We start from the raw sequence: 20,241 nt of genomic DNA, 5'->3' as shown, positions 1-20,241 counted from the left end.
CTTGCTGCAACTCTTAGACGGAAAGAAGCAGTGTTCCACTGTGATGTGGCAGAGCCAAGATGCATCATCAGTGTATAGGCAACATCTTCAAGTTGAGTGGTCAATGTGCTTCTCCTTCCTATATATTCACATGGGCCTGTGGTGCTGCTGAAGGCAGCTGGCCCCCTGTGTATAGGGGTGGCAAGTTCATTAAGTACTTCAAGGATCAATGAAGAGCTAGAGTGGGGACTAGAGGAGTATGAGGATTGTGGAGGTTTTTTGCCACTTGGCCTAGTAAGTGCTAATCATTTGCTCCTATCTATGCTGGCCTCTCCCTCAATGACAACTGCAAAGGGCTAACTTTGGGGACAGTGGATCTTGGGTGCTGCTCTGATAGTACACGGTACAAAGTGTGTCCTCTTCACCAAGCAATTCCTACTCTGATCCTATCCCAAGGTGGGAAGGAATCGAGGACAAGAAAGGAAGAGCAGTCTTTTGACATTCTCAGAGGAGAATGTAATCTGAGAACTCAATGAGAATGGGCTGTAGGGACAGTCCAAGAAGTAATAAGAGGTTGGAGATAGTATCTTTGGGGAGAAGCCAGTGACTTCACCCACACTGTAGTGTCATACTTAAGGTTGGGGATATTTTAATCCTCATAAGCTGAATGAAGCACTGAACTAACGGAGTCCTGGTTCAACTCATGCCGCAGCAAAGGCCCGTGTTTTAGGTTTTCTATTCTTGGATGTTGAGTCCTTTTAGTTCCAAAATGGAGGTGACTGTGGGATAGGGGGAGAGATTTCCTGCCAACAGCATACATAGACTTGGTGTTTGGATTCTGCAGTTTAGAACCTATAGTGCAAATTACATCTGCAGCACAGAATTACCCTCACCTAAGGAAAGAGAGGGTAAAAAGGAGAAAAAGACAACACCTGAGTCTTTAGCAGACAAAGTTACAGCTCAGCCTACACCCGAAGCCTACGGACTACAATTCCCACAAACCCCTGCGACGTCCCAGCCGCTCAGAAAGGCAGCTCAGCGGGGGCCGCGGGGTGGGGCCGGGGTTTCATCGGGCGCCCTCTCTGTTGCGTCATCAGCGTGCGACTCAACGATACAAAACGGGTCCGGGCTACGAAAGCATGGCAGCTGCTGAGGCTGCGGAGGTGTCGTCATCTTTGAAAACAGACCCAGTCCCGGTCCCTGACACTGCAGGAACAGCTGCAGCCACGGCCGCCCACTCATCGGCGACGGCTGCAGCCGCGGCGGTGGCGGCGGCGGCCAGGACGGGGTCCGAAGCCAGGGTCTCCAAGGCCGCTTTGGCGACTAAGCTGCTGTCTCTGAGCGGCGTGTTCGCCGTGCACAAGCCCAAAGGGCCCACCTCAGCCGAGCTGCTGAATCGGCTGAAGGAGAAGCTGCTGGCAGGTACGGCAGCCCGGGTGGGGACAGGCTGAGGCGGTAGCCGCGATTGTGGAACCGCAGAGAGCACGCTGGGCTTCTTGCGCGCTGGTGGCTCAAGAGATGAGAGGAGGGAAAAGGGAGAAGGAGTCACTGAATTAGCTCTGGACCGACATCTAAGGCATCGCGACCTGGACTTGCCCGGAGGTGAACGCCGGTAGCCTACTTGGCAGTTGTTCTCAAGGGTAAAGCAAAAGCAAACAAACCGAACCCTACACACACACACACACACACAACACATAAACCCGGCTCTTGGCATACAGACGGATTTTCTGTACTCTCATCCCTCAGGTTTCACGTAGATGAACCCCCCACCCAAAGGAAGCACTAGCTCTGTACCCCCCAAGTTGCATTCTTAAGAATCCGTTGGAAATGCAGATAAACTGAATTTTTTTTTTTTTTTTTTTTTTAAGAAAGACAATACACAGCGATACTCACCTGGTGGGTGTAAACAGGAAAATGTCCTTCGTACTGGAGAAGATTCCTATTCCCTGCCCTCGCAGACATTGTGTTTCTGAGGGTCTGGGTATTTTTGGGAAATCGCTTATTAAACGAAGAGAGAACTCTCTTAACTGAGTTGCTGGTATAGTCGTTTCTGCATCCTTTGGGTGCTAACACAGGTTAGATGTTTAAGATCCCCCCAGCGTTTGACTCTTGACTTTCCATTAAATCAGCATAGGGGTTTTCTTACATGTTTATTGTCCCCTCGTAAACTTGACACCCCCTTTTTTTTTAAATGTAAAGACAAATTATTGGATAGCAACTTATTAACGTGTACACAATACAAATGTTTGTTCCTAATAGGAACTCTCCGATGTTTAATTGCAGTGTCTGCCTACTTAGTTGTTACACTTAAACTTGTTACTTGTAAAGATGTGTTACATAGGGGATGTTGAAGAAAGAAATTACATCAAGGGCAAAACTTTGTGGTGGTGTACAAATTGCAGCTTTTGTTTGGCCTGTTTTATTAGCTGACCCACGAAGTAATGGTGACCATTTTTCAGAAGGGTTTCTGGGATCATCTAAGCCATATCTTGGCTTTACGGTTAATCCACTTCCAAGAATTGAAGTTTAAAACTGATTTCAAGGCCACTGCTGGACCATTCTCTGGAAGCCACTCAGATGTAGACATTCTCATTATGTTCTATTTCTGTCTTGCTTGCATTGTGCTGTATTAAACTAATGTGAGCTAGACCAGGGCTTCCCAGATGCCATTCTGACTAACTGAAGAAATTGCCTGGGAATGTTCTTTTTAAAATAGTGTTTATTATTGAAATGACCTTGACATACAGCATTGTATATGATTTAGGGGTCTACATTCACACTTCTTCATTATATATTACCTCAACGCACCTACCACCAAAACACCCGGAATCCTCCACCACAGTTTATTGCACTCCCCTCTTTTCTTTCGGCTCTTCCCAACCTGCCACTGATAGCTTCAACTAGATTTCTAGGGTTTGTTTTGCTTCAGTTTTGTTGGTTCTTTTGTTTCTTTATGCACCACATCTGAATGAAATTATTCACTGTTTGTCTTTCTCCTTCTGAGTTATTTCGACTTAGTATAACCCCTTCCAGTTCTTGAGAAGGTTCTTCAAGATAGAATCAACTGACTAACTTTGGAATACTATTTCTCTGTGATTTAACAAGTGTCCACACATTTTAAAATCTGCTCTTTTTTAGTATTATCATAATGTTCCTATAGTTTATACCAAGTATTCCATCTTCCTCCCCTGATATTTATGAGATCTAACTCCATTTGTCTTGGTAATTGTCATTTTTCCATCCCATTTATACTAGAAGCTGGAATGCCTTCTCCAGAATGGACCAAGAGGAAAAAGCAGACTTTGAAAATTGGGCATGGAGGAACATTAGACAGTGCAGCTCGGGGAGTTTTGGGTAAGAGATATGAATAAAAATTTAATGTGACTGTCAATATCAGAAAGAAAATTTATTGAGCACTGATAAGATTGATCATGTGGCATTTTCAGTCTATGCAATTTTTCAGACCTATTGCATTGATAGTGCCATCTTTTAAAGAAGCCCTTAAAGAATACAAGATATACAAAGCTGTTAAAACAGCCATTTTTAGGGCCCTCCCTGGTGGTGCAGTGGATTAAAACACAGCACTGAAAAGTAAAGCCACTTCAGCATGAGTTGAATCCCAGCCCTGGAGGTGACCCACATGGCGCAGCAGACCTCTCGTGACCCGTCTGCTGCTCCCCTCAACAGTGTACTTCGTCAGTTGGCCTGTTCTGCTCCCAACTCTGTCTCTGGTGAATCCTCTCACTGCCCCTACACCTCTGGCCTGTACCCCAGCTCTGTATGCATAAATAATCTTTAAAAAATGAAATAAAACAGCTACTTTTGGGTGGTACATTGGGAATGGATTTGTATTTGCAGAAAAGGGTTAATATAGCAGGCCAGAAGTTGCTGTGTTCAGAAGGGTCTCTTTGCGAGTCCAGACCCTTGACTGGTGTTTGGGAAGGAGGATTTGGGTGATATCTCCACCCTTCCCCAGAGTGACATACTATGCTTTGACTGTTTATGCTGAGCATTGCCTTCATAAAGGAGCTGGAATTTTATTCTACCATACAGGTAGAAGCGGCGGGGGTGACCATCCTCATCTCCCCCAATAAAAACCCTGGGTACTGAGCTTCTAATTGGCTTTCCCAAGCAGGAATATGGCATATATTACTGCTTATTTCAGTGTACACTCCTCCCCAACCCCCCGCCTTGTGATGGGCAGGGAAGAACATAAGCCTGAAGATGGCTTTCTCTACTGCCTTTTCCCTGATGACCCAGCTGTGCAGCATTACGATGCCACAGTAGTAAATCTTAACCATGTATGAGTCTTCCAACGTGGGGTGGACTTGGGGACTCCCAATAAGATAAATGACTCTTTTTTCCTACTAATGTAAAATCTAATCTCTGAGAACAGCTCTCTTGAGAAGGTGAACCTTACAGTTCCTGAGAGGAAGTCACTTTCTTTTGGCATCATAGTAGTTCAGTGTTTTATTGCTTGTTGAGAAAAATTGATAGAATTGATTGAGGGGAGAAAAATCACTTCACCTCCTCCCCCCTTTTTTTCTGCATCTGGTAGAGGTTCTGCAGTTTATCCTTATAAACTGTTAAAAGTGTGTACCTCGTAGAAACCAGGGTATGCCTTGCAGGTTTTTTCTGTAACTGCGTCCATGGTCACAGAATTACATATGTTGTGATTGCATCCAAAAACCCCCTTTCCCCACGTATTAGAAAAAACTTCTGTGGAACAATACTTAACCTTTTACATGTCTGGTGTTTCATTCTGTTTCAGTTTTTTAAAATGTTGATCATAATCTACTAAATTGATTTCATGACACACTAATGGCTTGTGCTCATAGTTTGTAAATTGCTGTGCTACAGTATCCAATCCATTTTATTAGCGCTAAAATTAGACACAACAAATCTGATCCAGGCTCTCTAAAGGAAATGGGTGCTTATTTAGAGAAAAGGATAAAATTGGTGACATAAATTATACTTTTCAAGGAAATTAGAAAGAATGCACTTATGTTAAATTATAGCAGTTGAGGTTCAATTAGAACAACAAAAAAGGACAAGGTAATGTTCTTACACTAGGGGATTGAATTGGCAAATTCTGCTCAAGTTAGTGTTTCTTACGGTAATGAATGATAACTATTTTTTGAGGTTATGTAAGGTCCTTGGCTCATTCATAAATTATGTTTTAATCCTTATTGTAAGCCTGTAAGACAGCTATTCTTTAATCCCATTTTACAGAAGCCATAAAGACCTAACAGATAAAGTAAGACATGCTCTATGATAGTGAGTGGCAAAGTCAGGGTTGGAACTGCCAAGTTCCCAGAGCATCTGCCCTAATTTGGGATGGCAAATACCTGGCGATCCTGCCTTTGTTTCCTCCTCCTCTTCCTCCTGATCACAGGAATTATTAATTAGTGCTCCTCACTATTGGATCCTGAAGTGACTTCACTATTTTACCAGTTCAGCACTCCTTGAGTTGAGCCATTCTGTCTGTTTTTTCAAGGCAGAGTACTATAACTGTAAGAGAGGATAAGATGTGCTGCTTATTTTTGAATATACCATCTGTGTTAATCTGTTATGGCTGTTACTCATTGTTTTGTAGCAAGTAGTGATATTTATTTTTTACCCAAACTGAAGGGATCTTTTCAAGCTTCCATGTTAGTATTTATTATAAAGGGGAAGGCATTTAGCTGAGATTTGTATGAAGAGAGGAAATTACCTTGGGAATAATTTTCCTTTAGAGGTTTTAATTTATATTGTCCATGCAGGTAGTTTTATGATATGTTTGTATGTCAAACTTACTAATTTTTCTTTTTTTTTTTTAAGATTTATTTATTTATTCATATGGAACTGGGGTACAGGCCAGAGATGTGGAGGGTGAGAGGATTCACCAGAGACAGAGCGGGTAATAGAACAGGCAGAGTGACGAAGTACACTGCTGAGGGGAGCAGTGGGCGGGCCAGGAGAGGTCTGCCTGGCCATGTGGATCTCCTCCACGGCCGGCGGGATTCGAACTTAAGCGGTAGTGGCTTTAGCTTCTTAGTGTTGTGCTTTAACCCGCTGCGCCACCAGGGAGAGCCCAAACTTACTAATTTTTTTATACTGATGAGAAATAAAACTTACAATGAGGAATAAAGATGTTTTGGTTTTTTTTTTTTTTTTAAGTAGGCAATTAGTCACAGAGTAAGAGGTAGCTGGAGTCTAAGTTTCTAAGTTAACAGTCTGGAGACTGTTAAAGAGTAGCAGATATTTATTGTTTGGTTGGAAAAAAAAAAAAAAAAAAAAAACCACGCTCTGACCACATGTGAGTTGAGCTTATATACTGCCTGCTTTACTTACTTACTATACACACCCCGGGTAAATACCCATACTTCTTTGAATTTCAGTTTTTCTCTTAAAAGGAGGTAACATCTATGGTAATTCTCTAGAGGGTTATTGAAATATCTATGGTTTGTGCCTGTGAATTACTTAATAAGCTTTTTTTTTTTAAATTTTAACAATGCAGAATCTATCATGGGTACTAATTTGAGAATTTTAGCAGAGTCTTGACATGATAAAAAGTTCAGGTTTATAATTCTGTTAGCCTATATAGTATTTAAAACCTGTATAATTCTCTATAGAAGGCTTGCAAAATTCTCACAAATCCCATGCTAGTCAGAATAATGTCCCCTGAAAGATGTTTACCTGTGAATGTGCCAGGCATCATCATCACAAGGGGAATGCAGGTTGCATGAGGAATTAATGTTGCCAATTAGCTGCACTTAGTAGATTACCCTGGAACATCCACGTGGACCCAGGTTATCACAAAGGTCTTTAAAAGTGGATTAGTGGCAGAAGAGAGTCAGAGAAGAGGTGGCACTGGAAGCAGAGGTGAGAGTGATGGAATTGTTGGCTTAATAAGAAGGGAGGCCATGAACATTTTCAGGAACTGGCGGGCTTATACTCAGCAAAATAGAAAGGAGAAAGAAAAAAACTAGTTAATTTCACTCATCTGTGGAGTAAAAGGTAATGTGAGCAGCTTCTAGAAACAGGAAGGCAAGGAAACTCCCCTTTGTCTACAGAGATATTCTCCCAAGTACATCCAGAAAAGAATGCAGCCATATTAACACCTGGAATTTTAGCCTGTTAAAACCCATCTCAGGCTTCTGACCTCCATTAGTATAAGATAATAGGCTTAGGTTGTTTTAAATCACCCAGTTGGTAATTACAATGTTCTAATATAAGTTACTTAAACTGGAAACTAAGTTTTTATATATCACTAAAAACTTGTTTTTAACTTTGGAGACTATAAAGTCATAGTGGAGAACTTTAGAAATACATAAAAACCAAATAAAAAGTTCCAAATAAAAATTTCTCCTTTATACCTTCAAGCAATAATTATTGCTAACATTTTTGTTATATTCCTAAATTTAGTGTTTATGTAAAAATTTTAAGCTGTGCTTTTTTACTGTGTGTACAAATATAACTGTATATTAGTGTTGAAATCATAGCAAGTGTCTTCTCCAACCACGATAGTATGAAACTTGAAATCAATGATAGGAGAAAGCTGGAAAATTCACAAATATGTGGAAATTAAACTGAACATATTTTAAGTGAACATAAATTAAACTGAAAATTTAAACTGAACATAAACTGAAAATTCACAAATATGTGGAAATTAAATTGAGCATATTTCTGAACAACCAATTGTTGAAAGAAGAAATTAAAAAAAAAAAAAGAAATCTTGAGAGAAGTGAAAATGGAAATGCAACATACCAAAACTTGCAGAATGCAGCAAAAGGGAAGTAATTTTTTTTAAAATATTTACTTATTTGTGCATACAGAACTGGGGTACAGGCCAGAGGCTCAGGGGTGGTGAGAAGCTTCACCAGAGACAGAGTGGGGAACAGAACAGGCAGATCAGTGAAGTACACTGCTGAGGGGAGCAGCAGGCGGGCCAGGAGAAATCTGCCGAGCCATGTGGTCACCTCCGGGGCAGGTTGGAATCGAACTCATGCGAAAGTGGCTTTAGCTTTCTAGCACTGCGCTTTTAACCCGCTGTGCCACTAGGGAGGGCCGGGAAGTAATTTTTAATGGTAATGTGAGTGTTGTATAAAATATAATTTATTTAGACATTTGCCTATTTGAGGTGATTGAATTTATCAGAGAATATGAGTTCTAAATATAATTTTAGACATTTGCCGGTTTGAGGTGATTGACTTTGTCAGAAAACTGAACATCTTTTTTTTTTTTTTAACAAAAGTTTATTTTTACATCATTTTGTACATTTTTTTTTCCATCTCGATTGTAATCCCCGCGGGTTTCCCATCACCAAGTCACCCGTGTGCCATCACCATAATCCTGTGCATTTCCCTCCCCCCCCCCCCCATTTTTGATCCCATTCCCCACTCCACCCCCACAAAATGTCTCTGGTATATGGTTGTTCATTATTTTTGTTATTTTCTTGCCTGGTCCATTATATTCCTGCTGTGAGTGAAACCATCTGGTATTTTTCTTTCTCTTTCTGGCTTATCTCATTAAGCATGATCTTTTCCAGCTCCATCCAAGTTGCTGCAAAAGACATGTGTTTCTCTTTTTTGGTTGCTGAGTAATATTCCATTGTATATATGTACCACATCTTTTTTATCCAGTCATCTACTTTGGGTCATTTGGGCTGCTTCCATGGAAAACTGGACATCTTTTAAAAAATGTTTTAGATACATTTGATACATAACATTGTGTAGACTTAAGGTCTACACAAAGCATATTACTTTGATACAGTTCCATATTATAAGATGACTGCCATTGTAGCAATATTTATCACATTAAATACTATATACTATTATTACCTATATTCATTATATTGCATATTATCATGATCTCTGTGGCTTATTTACTGCTCAATTCAGGTTTGTACTCTTAAGCTTATCCCCCACTCCTATCTCCTGATAACTGTCCTTTTGTTTTTTTTTAAAAAGCATGTTAGACTCTTAGAGTCTACATATAAATGAGTGTTACTTATATTTGAAAAAAATCTTTATGAATAAAATTTTACTTGTTTTGGATTACTTTGATTCTTAGAAATGGAAAGAGATGGTCATTTAAGGTGACTGTAAGGGTGGTCTAGAATTAAATAAATGGCAGTAGAAGTTTCCAACTGCAAAGAGCTTTGAAATTACATATGTAATACTTCTGCCTGTCTTAAAGTGGTTCTCATCGTAAGTAAATTCTATCTTTATGATTAGAGAGTAAAATACTAGGACATTTGGATTGGTTTGGAGATGTGGGTTTTTTCTAACAGAGAAAACATTTCAGGACAGAGCATTTGGGAAATAGAGAATAGTAATTTTGAGATAGTACTTGAAAATGCCTGTTATTTATTCATCCTAATTCTCCACACTTTTTCATACTGCACTCATACTTTTCTTTCATTATAAACTGCTATCTCTGTGTTTAATTGTAGAAATCCTACTGGCCTTTCCAGATTCTTGGCTGAAGTCTTCTCTCCTCCATGTGCTTTTTTGTATTGCTAATGTAAAACTTCATTCTATTCTTAGTTTTGTTGATTCAGTTAATTTTTTAAATCTATACAGTAAGTACTGACTAAAGTTTTGGGTGATTGAATGTGAAAAGTATAAAAATTCTGCCCCATAAACTATCCTTGGAATGAAAAGCTGCTGGTTTACTGGATCTCAAGTCCAGGTGATTTTTCTATACTAGTCTAACTAAAATTATGCTTTCTGAAAAGACGTTGGGCTTTAGTGTTCTTGGGTATAAAATGAAAGGGTTCAGCCAGGAAACAGAAAGACAATTTTTTGTTTAAAATCTGTTATTCTGATTCATGTGACTAGCAGCCTATATGGGAGAAATCATCAGCTTAACATGTCAATCATAATAAAACCAAGTCTGTCAGTCTTCTTTTAAGACACCATATACTCTGGTTGATAAACCACAGTGTTCGAATTACATCTGAGAATGTATTTATCTATAACATGCTTCTTTCTTTGTTCTTTGTTCAAATCCTGTACATTCTTTAGGACTAACACAAACTGAAATGTTAGACTAATGCTTTCTCTGACTTCTTTAGCCATTTAGTGGGTTCCCTCCTGTGATTGCTTACAGTTCTTCTCTGTGTTCATTTTGACAATAATACATTGCTATCATATTGTTACTGACTCATTCACTCATTAATTTAGACTACCTTTTTTGAGCACTTGTGATTTCCCTTGTCTGTATGTATACAGTTTTCTCCATGAGATTATAAACTCATTCAAAATCAGGAAATATGCTGTCCCATTAAAAGTATTCTTCTTGGGACTGTGTGTATAGAAGCTGCTTTCAAAAAACACTGATTGGGGATTCATTTGATTGGAGAAACATTGCACTAAATGTTCGTCGTTGTTGTTATACAAAGTTTTTGCCTCTGCAGAAAAAGCTGCCATTTAAAGAATTCAGAGAATAGTGAAGGCAGAGATTTTCTTTTTCTTTTAGTCCTTGAACTAATGATTGTTAAAAGGTGAATGATCAAAATGAAAGAGTGTCATAGAAGCTAAGGGAGGGCTTGGGATAGACATTATGAAGGTGCCAGGATTTGAGCTGGGTTTCAAAGAACGGACATAAAATCCTTCACTAGGAAGATGATACTATAGGCACTGGGATCCTCTTGAAGATTCTTGGTTGGCTGTGTGGTGTGCAGCACAGGTTTTCAGAAATGGTTATGCAATGATATGAATTGAATAAAAAGGGCAGGATGGAGAGAGTCAAGTTTGCATTGGTTTAGATGAACCGGAAGGTGGCATTGGGAAGAAAACCTGGGCAAATAGGTGGCAGGAGATGAAGAAAAAGGAAGGGGGGTCTGTCGCGAAGATAGTCTGGTTTGAATTTTAACTCTACCATATACTTCATTTTGAGTTGTGGGTAGAATTCATAGTTTTTCTTTGCCTTAGTTTTTTTCATCTATGCATTAAAGGTAATTGTGTTCCCTTTTAGGGTTGATACAAGGATTAAATTAGCTAATGAGTAGAGACATTGAGAATGGAATGTTATACATGATAAACCCTGTGAATGAGATTTGTTGTAGATGTCTGTTATACCTCTTTCAGCTTGCCCATCATTTATCCTTGTCTATAATTCTTAGTTGCGTTATGCTGTGTTTTTACACAAAATTGTGTTTATTGATGAGAAATACTTTAATTATTACAAAAATTTGCCTGCTAGTAAGTGAAGAAATGATTGCACTCTCTCATTCTGATCTGGTGAAGTGTGATACAAAATGTTTGATATTGAAGAGCCAGCATGTATATAATTCTATCAGCATCTTTCTATTAAGCTGCTAGTGTTCTTCCAAATAGCGCTACATGCACACACATACATACACCCATACATGGTGTATATTAGCACACTTTCTCCAGGCTTTCATTTTATCCTGTCCTGTTTTCTTTGTGTTAGGTTGATTTGTTATGTTTCTGTTTTCTTGATTGTGTACTGCTGCATACTAATCTTTAAATGGTTCATTAGCTATGTTGATGGCTTCCGCTTTGTTTAATAATAAACTGTCAAATATTTCATCATATCATGGGTAATTGGTTCATGTATTTTTTAGTGATGCCCATGTAAAATTCCAATGCATCCTTAGAGATTTTTCTAACACTTCTCTTTGAGAAAGAAAGAAAAAGTCTCCTTTCTTCAGAATTTCTTAGTTGCGTGACAAATCCAACTGATTGGAGTAAGAGACTTCAATTAAGCTAAATAGATGCTTTTTCCAACTTCGTATTACATTTGCCAGGAAATTGTGACCAACATATGTTGATATTTTAAAACCTGGATTTTTGACTAGAATGTCATAATATTTCTTTCTTTGATTTGTAGTGGTTGGAATTGGACGGGGCACAAAAATGTTGACCAGTATGTTGTCAGGGTCCAAGGTAAGAAAATTGTTAACAGTTTTCATTTCTTTTTTCTGGTATGCTTTACTTAATGACCTACGTATTAGATTTTATCAGTTGAAAAATAAACTATGTAAAGTTCACGCATGGTATTAATCCTGTATATAAATTACAATGCTTATAATCATAATATCTGAGATTTAAAACTGCAGTGCCCGTAGTTTTTTAAGGTTTTTCAAGGTAATCATATTTCTTAGCTTAAAAGAGAAGTTACAAATCATACATTTTATCATAGAGTTTTTTTTTTTAACCTTAGAATTCCTACAGAAATGTCATTTTGTAAACTAGGCACTTTTCAGCAAAAGACATGCTTTGTGCAATGGTTGCAAAGTGTTTACTAAAGAAAAGAGAGCGAGGCTTCCTTAAGTCACATCACTGATCTGCTGGAGTAGCCTTGATGAGATCCAGAAGCACTCGCTAAAGTGAGAGGAGGGTTATGCAGAGGCTGAGAGCCAAGGGACGGCTTCAAACTGCCGCTGAGTAGCTCTCACGTGAAAGGAGCACTGAACAGCCGTCTGTCAGGTGTCAAACTGGCTCGCCTCTTGGGCCTCTTAGTTTTAGGAAAAATGATTTGACCCTTCCAGGATCCCTTCCAACTCTAAGAGATAATAAAGTCTCTATTCTAATTAGTCACTAGGTATGGGTCATCATAACTGGGGCTCAAGCCAGTGAACATGGTACTAAGTGGAAGAGAATTTCAGCAAGTTTCTGATCTAAACATTTTCTTTGTTTTAAAACCCTTGCTTGAAGTGGGATATAAATAGTTAGTAAAGGGATTTGTCTACATTTTTTTCTTAAGAAAATATAGTCAGGGCCCTCCCTGGTAGTGCAGTGGGTTAAAGCACAGCACTAAGAAGCTCAAGCCACTTCAGCATAAGTCCCAGCCCCACCCCAGAGGTGACCCACATGGCGCGGCAGGCCTCTCGTGACCCACCTGCTGCTCCCCTCAACAGCGTACTTTGTCAGTCAGCCTATTCTGTTCCCCACTCTGACTTTGGTGAATCCTCTCACTGCCCCTGCGCCTCTGGCCTGTACCCCAGTTCCGTATGCATAAATAAATAAATCTTAAAAAATATATATATATATATAGCCAGAGAGCATTTAACAATTTTTCCAGGTGATTGCAGATTGATGACTAAAATATAATTCCAGTGATATGGTAACATCAAATTGCTAAATAAGTTTCTAAACTTCCTCATTTTTGACAATTATCTTTTCATGGAGAGTGGCCCTTACGCTACATTTTGAGTGGCAGTAGTCTAAATAAGCTTTTCTTAAAATAAAAAGTCCCAGAGAGCATATTGCCTTTGACAGCCCATTCTAGTTATCAACTGGCATTACAAACCGGTGTCTTTTAGTTGGCAGTGACATTAATGTCTTTGCTAAATTGAAAATTCTCAATGTGTCTTGCTCTGCAGTCTTCAAATTACTTTTGAAAGTCCCAGGACATAAAAGATTGTATTAGATTGGAAGAGTTTGTTTTATAGTAAATTTGTACAAAGTATTTATACCAACACATGAAGTTAATAATCTGTTTCTCATACAGATTTTTTGCTCTTGCTTAATATTTGTTTCTTAATTTTGAGACATAAACAGTGGTTCCTTTGGCACAGGATTATGGGTGATTTTTATGTTCATCTTGCACATGACTTGATATTTTCCCAGACCTTTATAAGGACATTTTTCTGGTCATAACCAAAAATATATATTTACATTGGGGCCTTTGGCTTTTCTTCCCCAAGATAAAATATGTTGAATCATTGGCAATATTCGTTATCTACCTCTCCCCATCAAAATCACAAATATGCACAACACACTATGTTATTGAAACATTTGACGTGTAAATTCCAGGCACATTTGCAGAGGTGTGATGACTGGAAATGTCAATACACCATTGACTCTTTATTTGTCACAAACTGTTTTGGTATTCAGCAAGGAAAGTTGAATGTCATATAGTGAAATCACTGATCCTCAGATAACTGTAACTTCAATAGAAAATCCCAGGTGCATTTTATCAGAGAAGCCTAGTTCTTGAGTGCCTCGCATTTCAAAATTTGGCATGGTTGTCTGGTTAGTTATTTGTATATTTTACACTTTTAATTTTTTTTAAAGATTTATTTATTCATACAGAACTGGGGTACAGGCCAGAGATGCAGAGGGTGAGAGGATTCACCAGATACAGAGTGGGGAGCAAAAGAGGCAGATCGACGAAGTATACTGCTGAGGGGAGCAGCAGGCGGGCAGGAGAGGTCTGCCACGCCATGTGGATCTCTTCCCGGGCAGGCGGGGATCGAATTCATGCGGAAGTGGCTTAAGCTTCTTAGGGCTGTGCTTTAACCCGCTGCGCCACCAGGGAAGGCCATACACTTTTAATTTTAAAGTATGTATTTGCTGAAAAAAAATTAAATCATTAAGTTTGACTACTAAGCATTTACTACTATTTTTTTAATCAAAAATAGGTTTTTAAAAGTAAGTTTTGTTTTTAGCACTGGAAATAATCTTAGAGACTTCTTATTTTTAGATCTTAGAGACTAAGACCCATAGTAAGAATTCTGTGTTCTATCAGTTTACATGTACATATAAATATATAAGTATATAAATACCAAAAATTTCTTCAGACAACTTTAATGCTGTGTACAATGTTCTCTTAACATTTTCCCTCACTTCTTTAAAATAAAAATTATTATCTGCAGCCTTCTTACTGGGTACCAATCTAATATTTACTCTTTTCTCTTTCATAGATGATAATTTTATTTGTGTCACAGCACTGCTAGGGAAACTAGACTTGTAGAGATACGGGGTGGAATTGCCACAAGAGCGGAAAGGCTCAGTTTTAGATTGCAGACGTGCAGTGTTCATTCAGTCTCCCGTCTCAGTCCACTCTTCTTCCCCTCGCAGTCCTACTTAGAGACATTGTTCATTGATGTGGCTTAACACCCTTTCCTGCTCAAGCAAGAAACATCCTAAGAACTCTTTTAACATGATGCCATTCATACAACCACTTTTAGTTAATGGGTAAAGTAATGATTTCTTAAAAGTAAAATCTTTAGTGCTCAGATTATCTCATTTTCATTCTGTGAAGGCCAGAGAGTATCCAGACGGGCCTCCCCTTTTCTTGTGTTCCTTGTCTTTCAGATCGAGTAGCTTTAAGCATCCCTACCTCAATACCCCAGCAACTCTCTTGTGTTCATAGGAAGTGTTGCTTTACCAGTGATCCATTTTCTCTTGCATCATCTTATTTCACTATGTGTTTTGGGGGTATTAGAAGTATAATATATATTTAAAAAATCTAGACTTTATGTACAATACCTTATATATAGACGTTGTTCAATAAATGCTATCATTACTGTTCCTGAGTATTTCATCGATTCCCAAATTTCTCTAAGATTTCAGACCTGTTGGACCTATCTAAATATGTAAATACATGACATATTTTTTTTTTCCATTAAGTCCTGTTGGGTGTCTTAAATACAGTTAATTTCATTTTTCTCATTTCTGTTTGTGATTTCTGATGACCTAGGCAAAACACAGCATTCATCAGGAGGAGGAAGGGTGTTATTTCTTTCAGGCAGAGACAGTTTCTCTATGCGTAAAGTCAAAAAGAAATTTCTTACAGTGAGGGATATTAAATTTTACAAGTGTAGAAGTGACACTACATTAAAATATAACTTAGGTAAAATGATTCTTATCCTTGTTTGGTCTGTGTTTGGAATGTGGGTTATCTAGAAGGAGGCAGTGGCTACATAGTCCCCTGCACTACCATCCCTAAGTTACCCTCTTTGACCAGTCACTCAGCACACACTGTTGAGTAGCTATGCTTTGAAGTGACAGTCTTTGATGAGGTTTTGGAGTACTAGTTCAACTAGCCCTCTGCATCATGCCAGTTACGGTTAGTTTCACATCCATTCATACTTAGACCTGGATGAGTAGGTGGAAGGTTTATGTTCTACAATGAAGTCAAACCAGAATTTTCCATTTGTAGGGTTAATCCCCATTTCTATGTGGAGACAAATCCTAGTAGGACCTGTGCAAACCAGCATTTCCTCAGAAAGCACTTTGTATTCTTCCAGCAATTGAGTGAGTATTACCACTAGGATTTGCAGACCCATTCACTTTAGATACTTTCAAGACATATTTCCCCCAAGTATATGGTATTATTTATATATTAACCAGTCATTGTTAACTCTAAAGTATGACTTAAATAACAATTCTGTGAAACTTAGCTTTCTAAGATTTGAGCATTTTCACTCCATTTTCTCCAGAGGCTAGTCCAGCATGTACCTTTTCTTTTATACGCTTATCAATATTCATACATTTCAAAAGCACTATGTTGAAAAATTTGAAGTGTTTATCCTTGTGAACTATAAAAAGCTATTCCTTTTTAATGAGGACATTCAAAGCCACATGCTTTAGGTTTGGTAAGGTTCCCCTCCTCCCCTCAAAATGTCCGCTGTCTTTTTAAATAAATCCCATTGTTATTTGAATCATAAACTACTTGAGATGGAAATGATCATGTTCACTTTCTATAATAAAAACACTGTCCTTTCTCCTGAAGAGCACAGAAGCCGTTTTGCTTTTTGAGTTATCTGGTTGATATCTGTGGCTTCAGCTTGAAAAAGAGTGAAGTGGAGAGGAGAAATGAGGTGTCTGTAACATGAGAAACCATGCATCCCCCAAAGCTCACAATTCAAAGGAAATATCTTATAAAATTCTATAGGTCCTCCATTTGTTTCATTGTTTGGAACTTTGTTGTACCTTAATAGAATCCCCAATTCCCAGGTACATAATTTGGAGAATAAAACCCTGCTTTGTACAGAATTTCAATTGACAGTTACTTTAGACCTCACATGACAAAATCATGGGTTGTAATATGTACATTCCTATGTCTTTTTTCCTCTATCCTGTATCTGAGGTTCTGTTTTAGCTGGAAGCTTCATGGTCTGGATGGGTTTTTCTCAGTAGTTTGTGGATCACTGAATAGAATTAAAAGATAATTATTACTAGATGCCAAGACAAAGGAAAGGAAGAAAACAACTGTGATTTTGATCAGCTGATCACGAAGTATAGTCCATGGACTTACAAGATTTGTTTAGGGCATCTGTGCAGTCAAAACTATTTTCATAGCTTTGCCATTTTTACTTGCACCTTCACAATTGCACAATGCAGTTTTTCAAAGGTCAAAGAAGGCAGTGATGTGACTGAAGGCTAATGGAACAAATGCACGCATATTAATGTTTTAAACATTTTTTGATTTTAATTTCCAAAATAATAAGCACTTACACCTACAACCCATATGAGAAACAACTATGCCAGGTATTCTCAATAACTTTCAAATGTTTATAGGGGTTCTGCAAACACAGTGTTTGAGAACTGCTGGCTTAGGCAATGTTTCCTTAAAAGGAATCTAGTATGTAGACAGATACTGCATAACTGCAGGATTGGGAAAGATTGAAACTTGGCAGATGCCATCTGGATGCCCAAAACCGTGGTAAAATGTGAAGGATTGCGCACACAGGAGCTTCTCTAGCATGTATATAATTCAGCCACCACCTTTTATTAAGCCACTACTGTGCTTCCAACTAGTAAGAAACACAGATAGGCAAAAATCCAAGCTAACAGAGTTTGCAGTTTGGGGATGATAAGGGTCAGTATGCAAAATGTGCTTGAATGGGATCTACTTCTAGGCAGTCATGTGCCGACCAGTATGGCTTGAGCCGCCACTAAGACAAACCGCTGGGAGCAGACGTTGTTGTCTGTTATTGCCCCTGTAGATGTTAGCCTGTTACTCTGAATCTTCTAGTGGCAGGGGAGTCTTTATATCTTCATGTCTCACAAGCACCTAGGAGAAAGCTTTGTATATTCAGTCTTTAGGAAACATGAATTAATGAACAAACATGCAAGTGAATGAGTATTGATGTCATTTTGATATGGGCCTCCAGTGTTTATTTGTTGGAAATTTGTATTGAGCACCTACTCAGCCAGAACCTTGCAGGCAGGTGATTGAGAATTGGGACAGGGTAACAGGGCAGCTTTGAGAGATGAACCGGGTTGGTCCCCTAGAGAAGAGAAGGTGCTTGCTCAAAGCTCAGGGTGGGTAGCAGGTGCCAAGGCATGGAACACCAGAGTCTTGAGGCCAGAGTGAGCTGGCTAGGTTCCTGGTTTAGACTTGTTCCATTACATAATAGAACAAATCCATTCAGGGCACTGTACACATGACCACGTGTGTTTTTCTTATGAAACTAGACAGATTGTTAAGGCAAAGGTAGAGAGAACATTTTCCTGCTTTACTATTCTTATGGGAATTCACTGTAACCAGATGAGTCAATGTGACTCACCCTACATCTTTTTTCTTTTAATAATATAACAGTATTATTGTCCATTGCTCACCTAGGTCACATACTGTTATTCTAACCTCTGTTCTCCTCCTGAGTTACTACAATTATCCCCATCAAAATAGGAAATGAGCCTTCCTTGGGAAAGACTAACTTCACCTGCTTCACCAGTGGCGGTGGACTCAGGATTCAGACCTTTGAGTCTGTGCTCCTGTCTCTTGCCTGCTATATTTTTCCCTGTGGATGCTTAATCAAGGTTGATTATTCCAAAATATAGAAATAGTGGTGAGGCATCACAGCTGATGAGACTCTTTCCTTAAATTAATTTTTGTCCATTCCAATGAAATTTTTAAAAATGTAATTAAAATGATTGGAATATTCCCTCCTGTATTTGAAGAAAAAGGGTTTTGAGCTATATCATAAAAGGTGACTTCATCACAGGGTACTTACTCTGATCTAAAATGTCTGCCTGTTTATGGGAATTTGAGTTTTTAATATTCTTACTTTAATCTTTGGTCCCTTTACTGCAAAGTACTTTGAGCTTCCTCTTTAAAGAAAAATTACTCACATAACCACAAATTATTTTCAGTGGAAATTATATTCCTCACCATTTCCAGTGATGTTCCAAATAAAAATTGAATTTGATCAAGAGAGAGAAGTATAAAGAAAATAGATGCAAGTGTGGCCTCAGATGAGAAGTAAAACAATCATCTGTTAATTGGGAATGATTTAACTTTGTGAAGAATGATCAGTTCTTAGAAGAGACCTCTCCTTTCAGAAAGCAATTTCTCTTTATTAAGAAAGCACATGGGGCCCTCCCTGGTGGCGCAGCGGGTTAAAGCACTGCACTGAGAAGCTAAAGCCACTTCCACATGAGTTCAATCCCCGCCTGCCTCAGTTGTGATCATATGGCGCAGCAGACCTCTCCTGACCTGCCCGCTGCTCCCCTCAGCAGTGTACTTCGTCGATCTGCCTGTTCTGCTCCCCACTTTGTCCTTGGTGGGTTCTCTCACCCTCTGCATCTCTGGCCTGTACCCCAGTTCTGTATAAATAAATAAATAAATCTTTGAAAAAAAAGAAAGCACACATGATAGTTAAGTATATTGCCTCTGCTATACTAGTTGTGCTCATTTTTACCAACTTGTTCAGGTGCATAATCAAGTTTTAGGATTAGTCTCAGCATTTCATATGAGAAATAATAAATTTATTTATTTTAAAATTAACTTACTTGATTGGCAAAATTGTTGGATCTTTTGGAAACCCTATAGCAGTTTATTGTACTTTTCTACTCATGGGTACAATGGAAAACTTTTGTTCAGTATCAAAGCCTAGTGTAAGACTGGCTTCAGGGGTGTGGTTGGGATAACAGTGTGTGTTATAATTATCAAAAAAAAAAAAAAATCAGGCTCTTCTTTGTCACGGAGGCTGGTGTGGGGAGTTTGAATGTTTCTCAGTTTGCACAGTGTTTCCCATGTATCAAAGCTAATAAATCAATTGCAGTTTATTATATTTTGCCTTTATGTTTTATAAAGTTGGTAGCTTAGTAAAATCCTGTGTGAGCTTTATTTTTACTTTGTGGCCTGTTTCTCCCCCTTGCTTCTCTTCCATCAGAGGTACATCGCCATTGGTGAACTGGGGAAAGCGACTGACACCCTGGACTCTACGGGGAAAGTAACGGAGGAGAAACCCTATGGTATGACATTCACTTACTGTAGTTCTCTTCTTGTTAGCATGTAAAGAAAATTTTTATAAATTCAGAATTTTAGAATATACCTTTTACCTGCTGTTACCAATGATTTTGGTTTTCAGTGCATTTCCTTGGGTTAAGAAGATTGGAAATTGCTTATCACATTGATGTTTACTTGGTGCGAGTTTGTTCATATTTATTATAATCGCCTCATTCTAGGGTCAGTTTTTAAATGTTCAGTAATCTTCCGAATGTGTCCCTTACCAAAAAACATTTATAGTTAGGATCTAGGACATGTTTCCTAGTACATGAGAAGCAGAGACAG

At 38.6% G+C, this 20,241-nt stretch overlaps 1 protein-coding gene across 1 annotated transcript in view; it reads left to right on the top strand.

Annotated features, from left to right (window-relative positions):
• The first annotated feature begins 1,101 nt into the window (after positions 1–1,101).
• Positions 1,102–20,241, top strand: part of TRUB1 (TruB pseudouridine (psi) synthase family member 1) — a 33,730-nt gene continuing 14,590 nt past the window's right edge. Inside the window, exons 1-4 of the mRNA XM_004680416.2 lie at positions 1,102–1,401; positions 3,235–3,333; positions 11,821–11,876; positions 19,841–19,922. Coding sequence (XP_004680473.1) covers positions 1,119–1,401; positions 3,235–3,333; positions 11,821–11,876; positions 19,841–19,922 — 520 coding nt within the window. The 5' untranslated portion in view covers positions 1,102–1,118. The remainder of the gene's footprint in view (positions 1,402–3,234; positions 3,334–11,820; positions 11,877–19,840; positions 19,923–20,241) is intronic.

The sequence above is a fragment of the Condylura cristata genome, unplaced genomic scaffold, assembly GCF_000260355.1.
Source record: "Condylura cristata isolate star-nosed mole 26May11 unplaced genomic scaffold, ConCri1.0 scaffold00011, whole genome shotgun sequence".
In the NCBI taxonomy this organism is placed as follows: Eukaryota; Metazoa; Chordata; class Mammalia; order Eulipotyphla; family Talpidae; genus Condylura; species Condylura cristata.
This window is presented reverse-complemented; position numbering and strand designations above follow the sequence as displayed.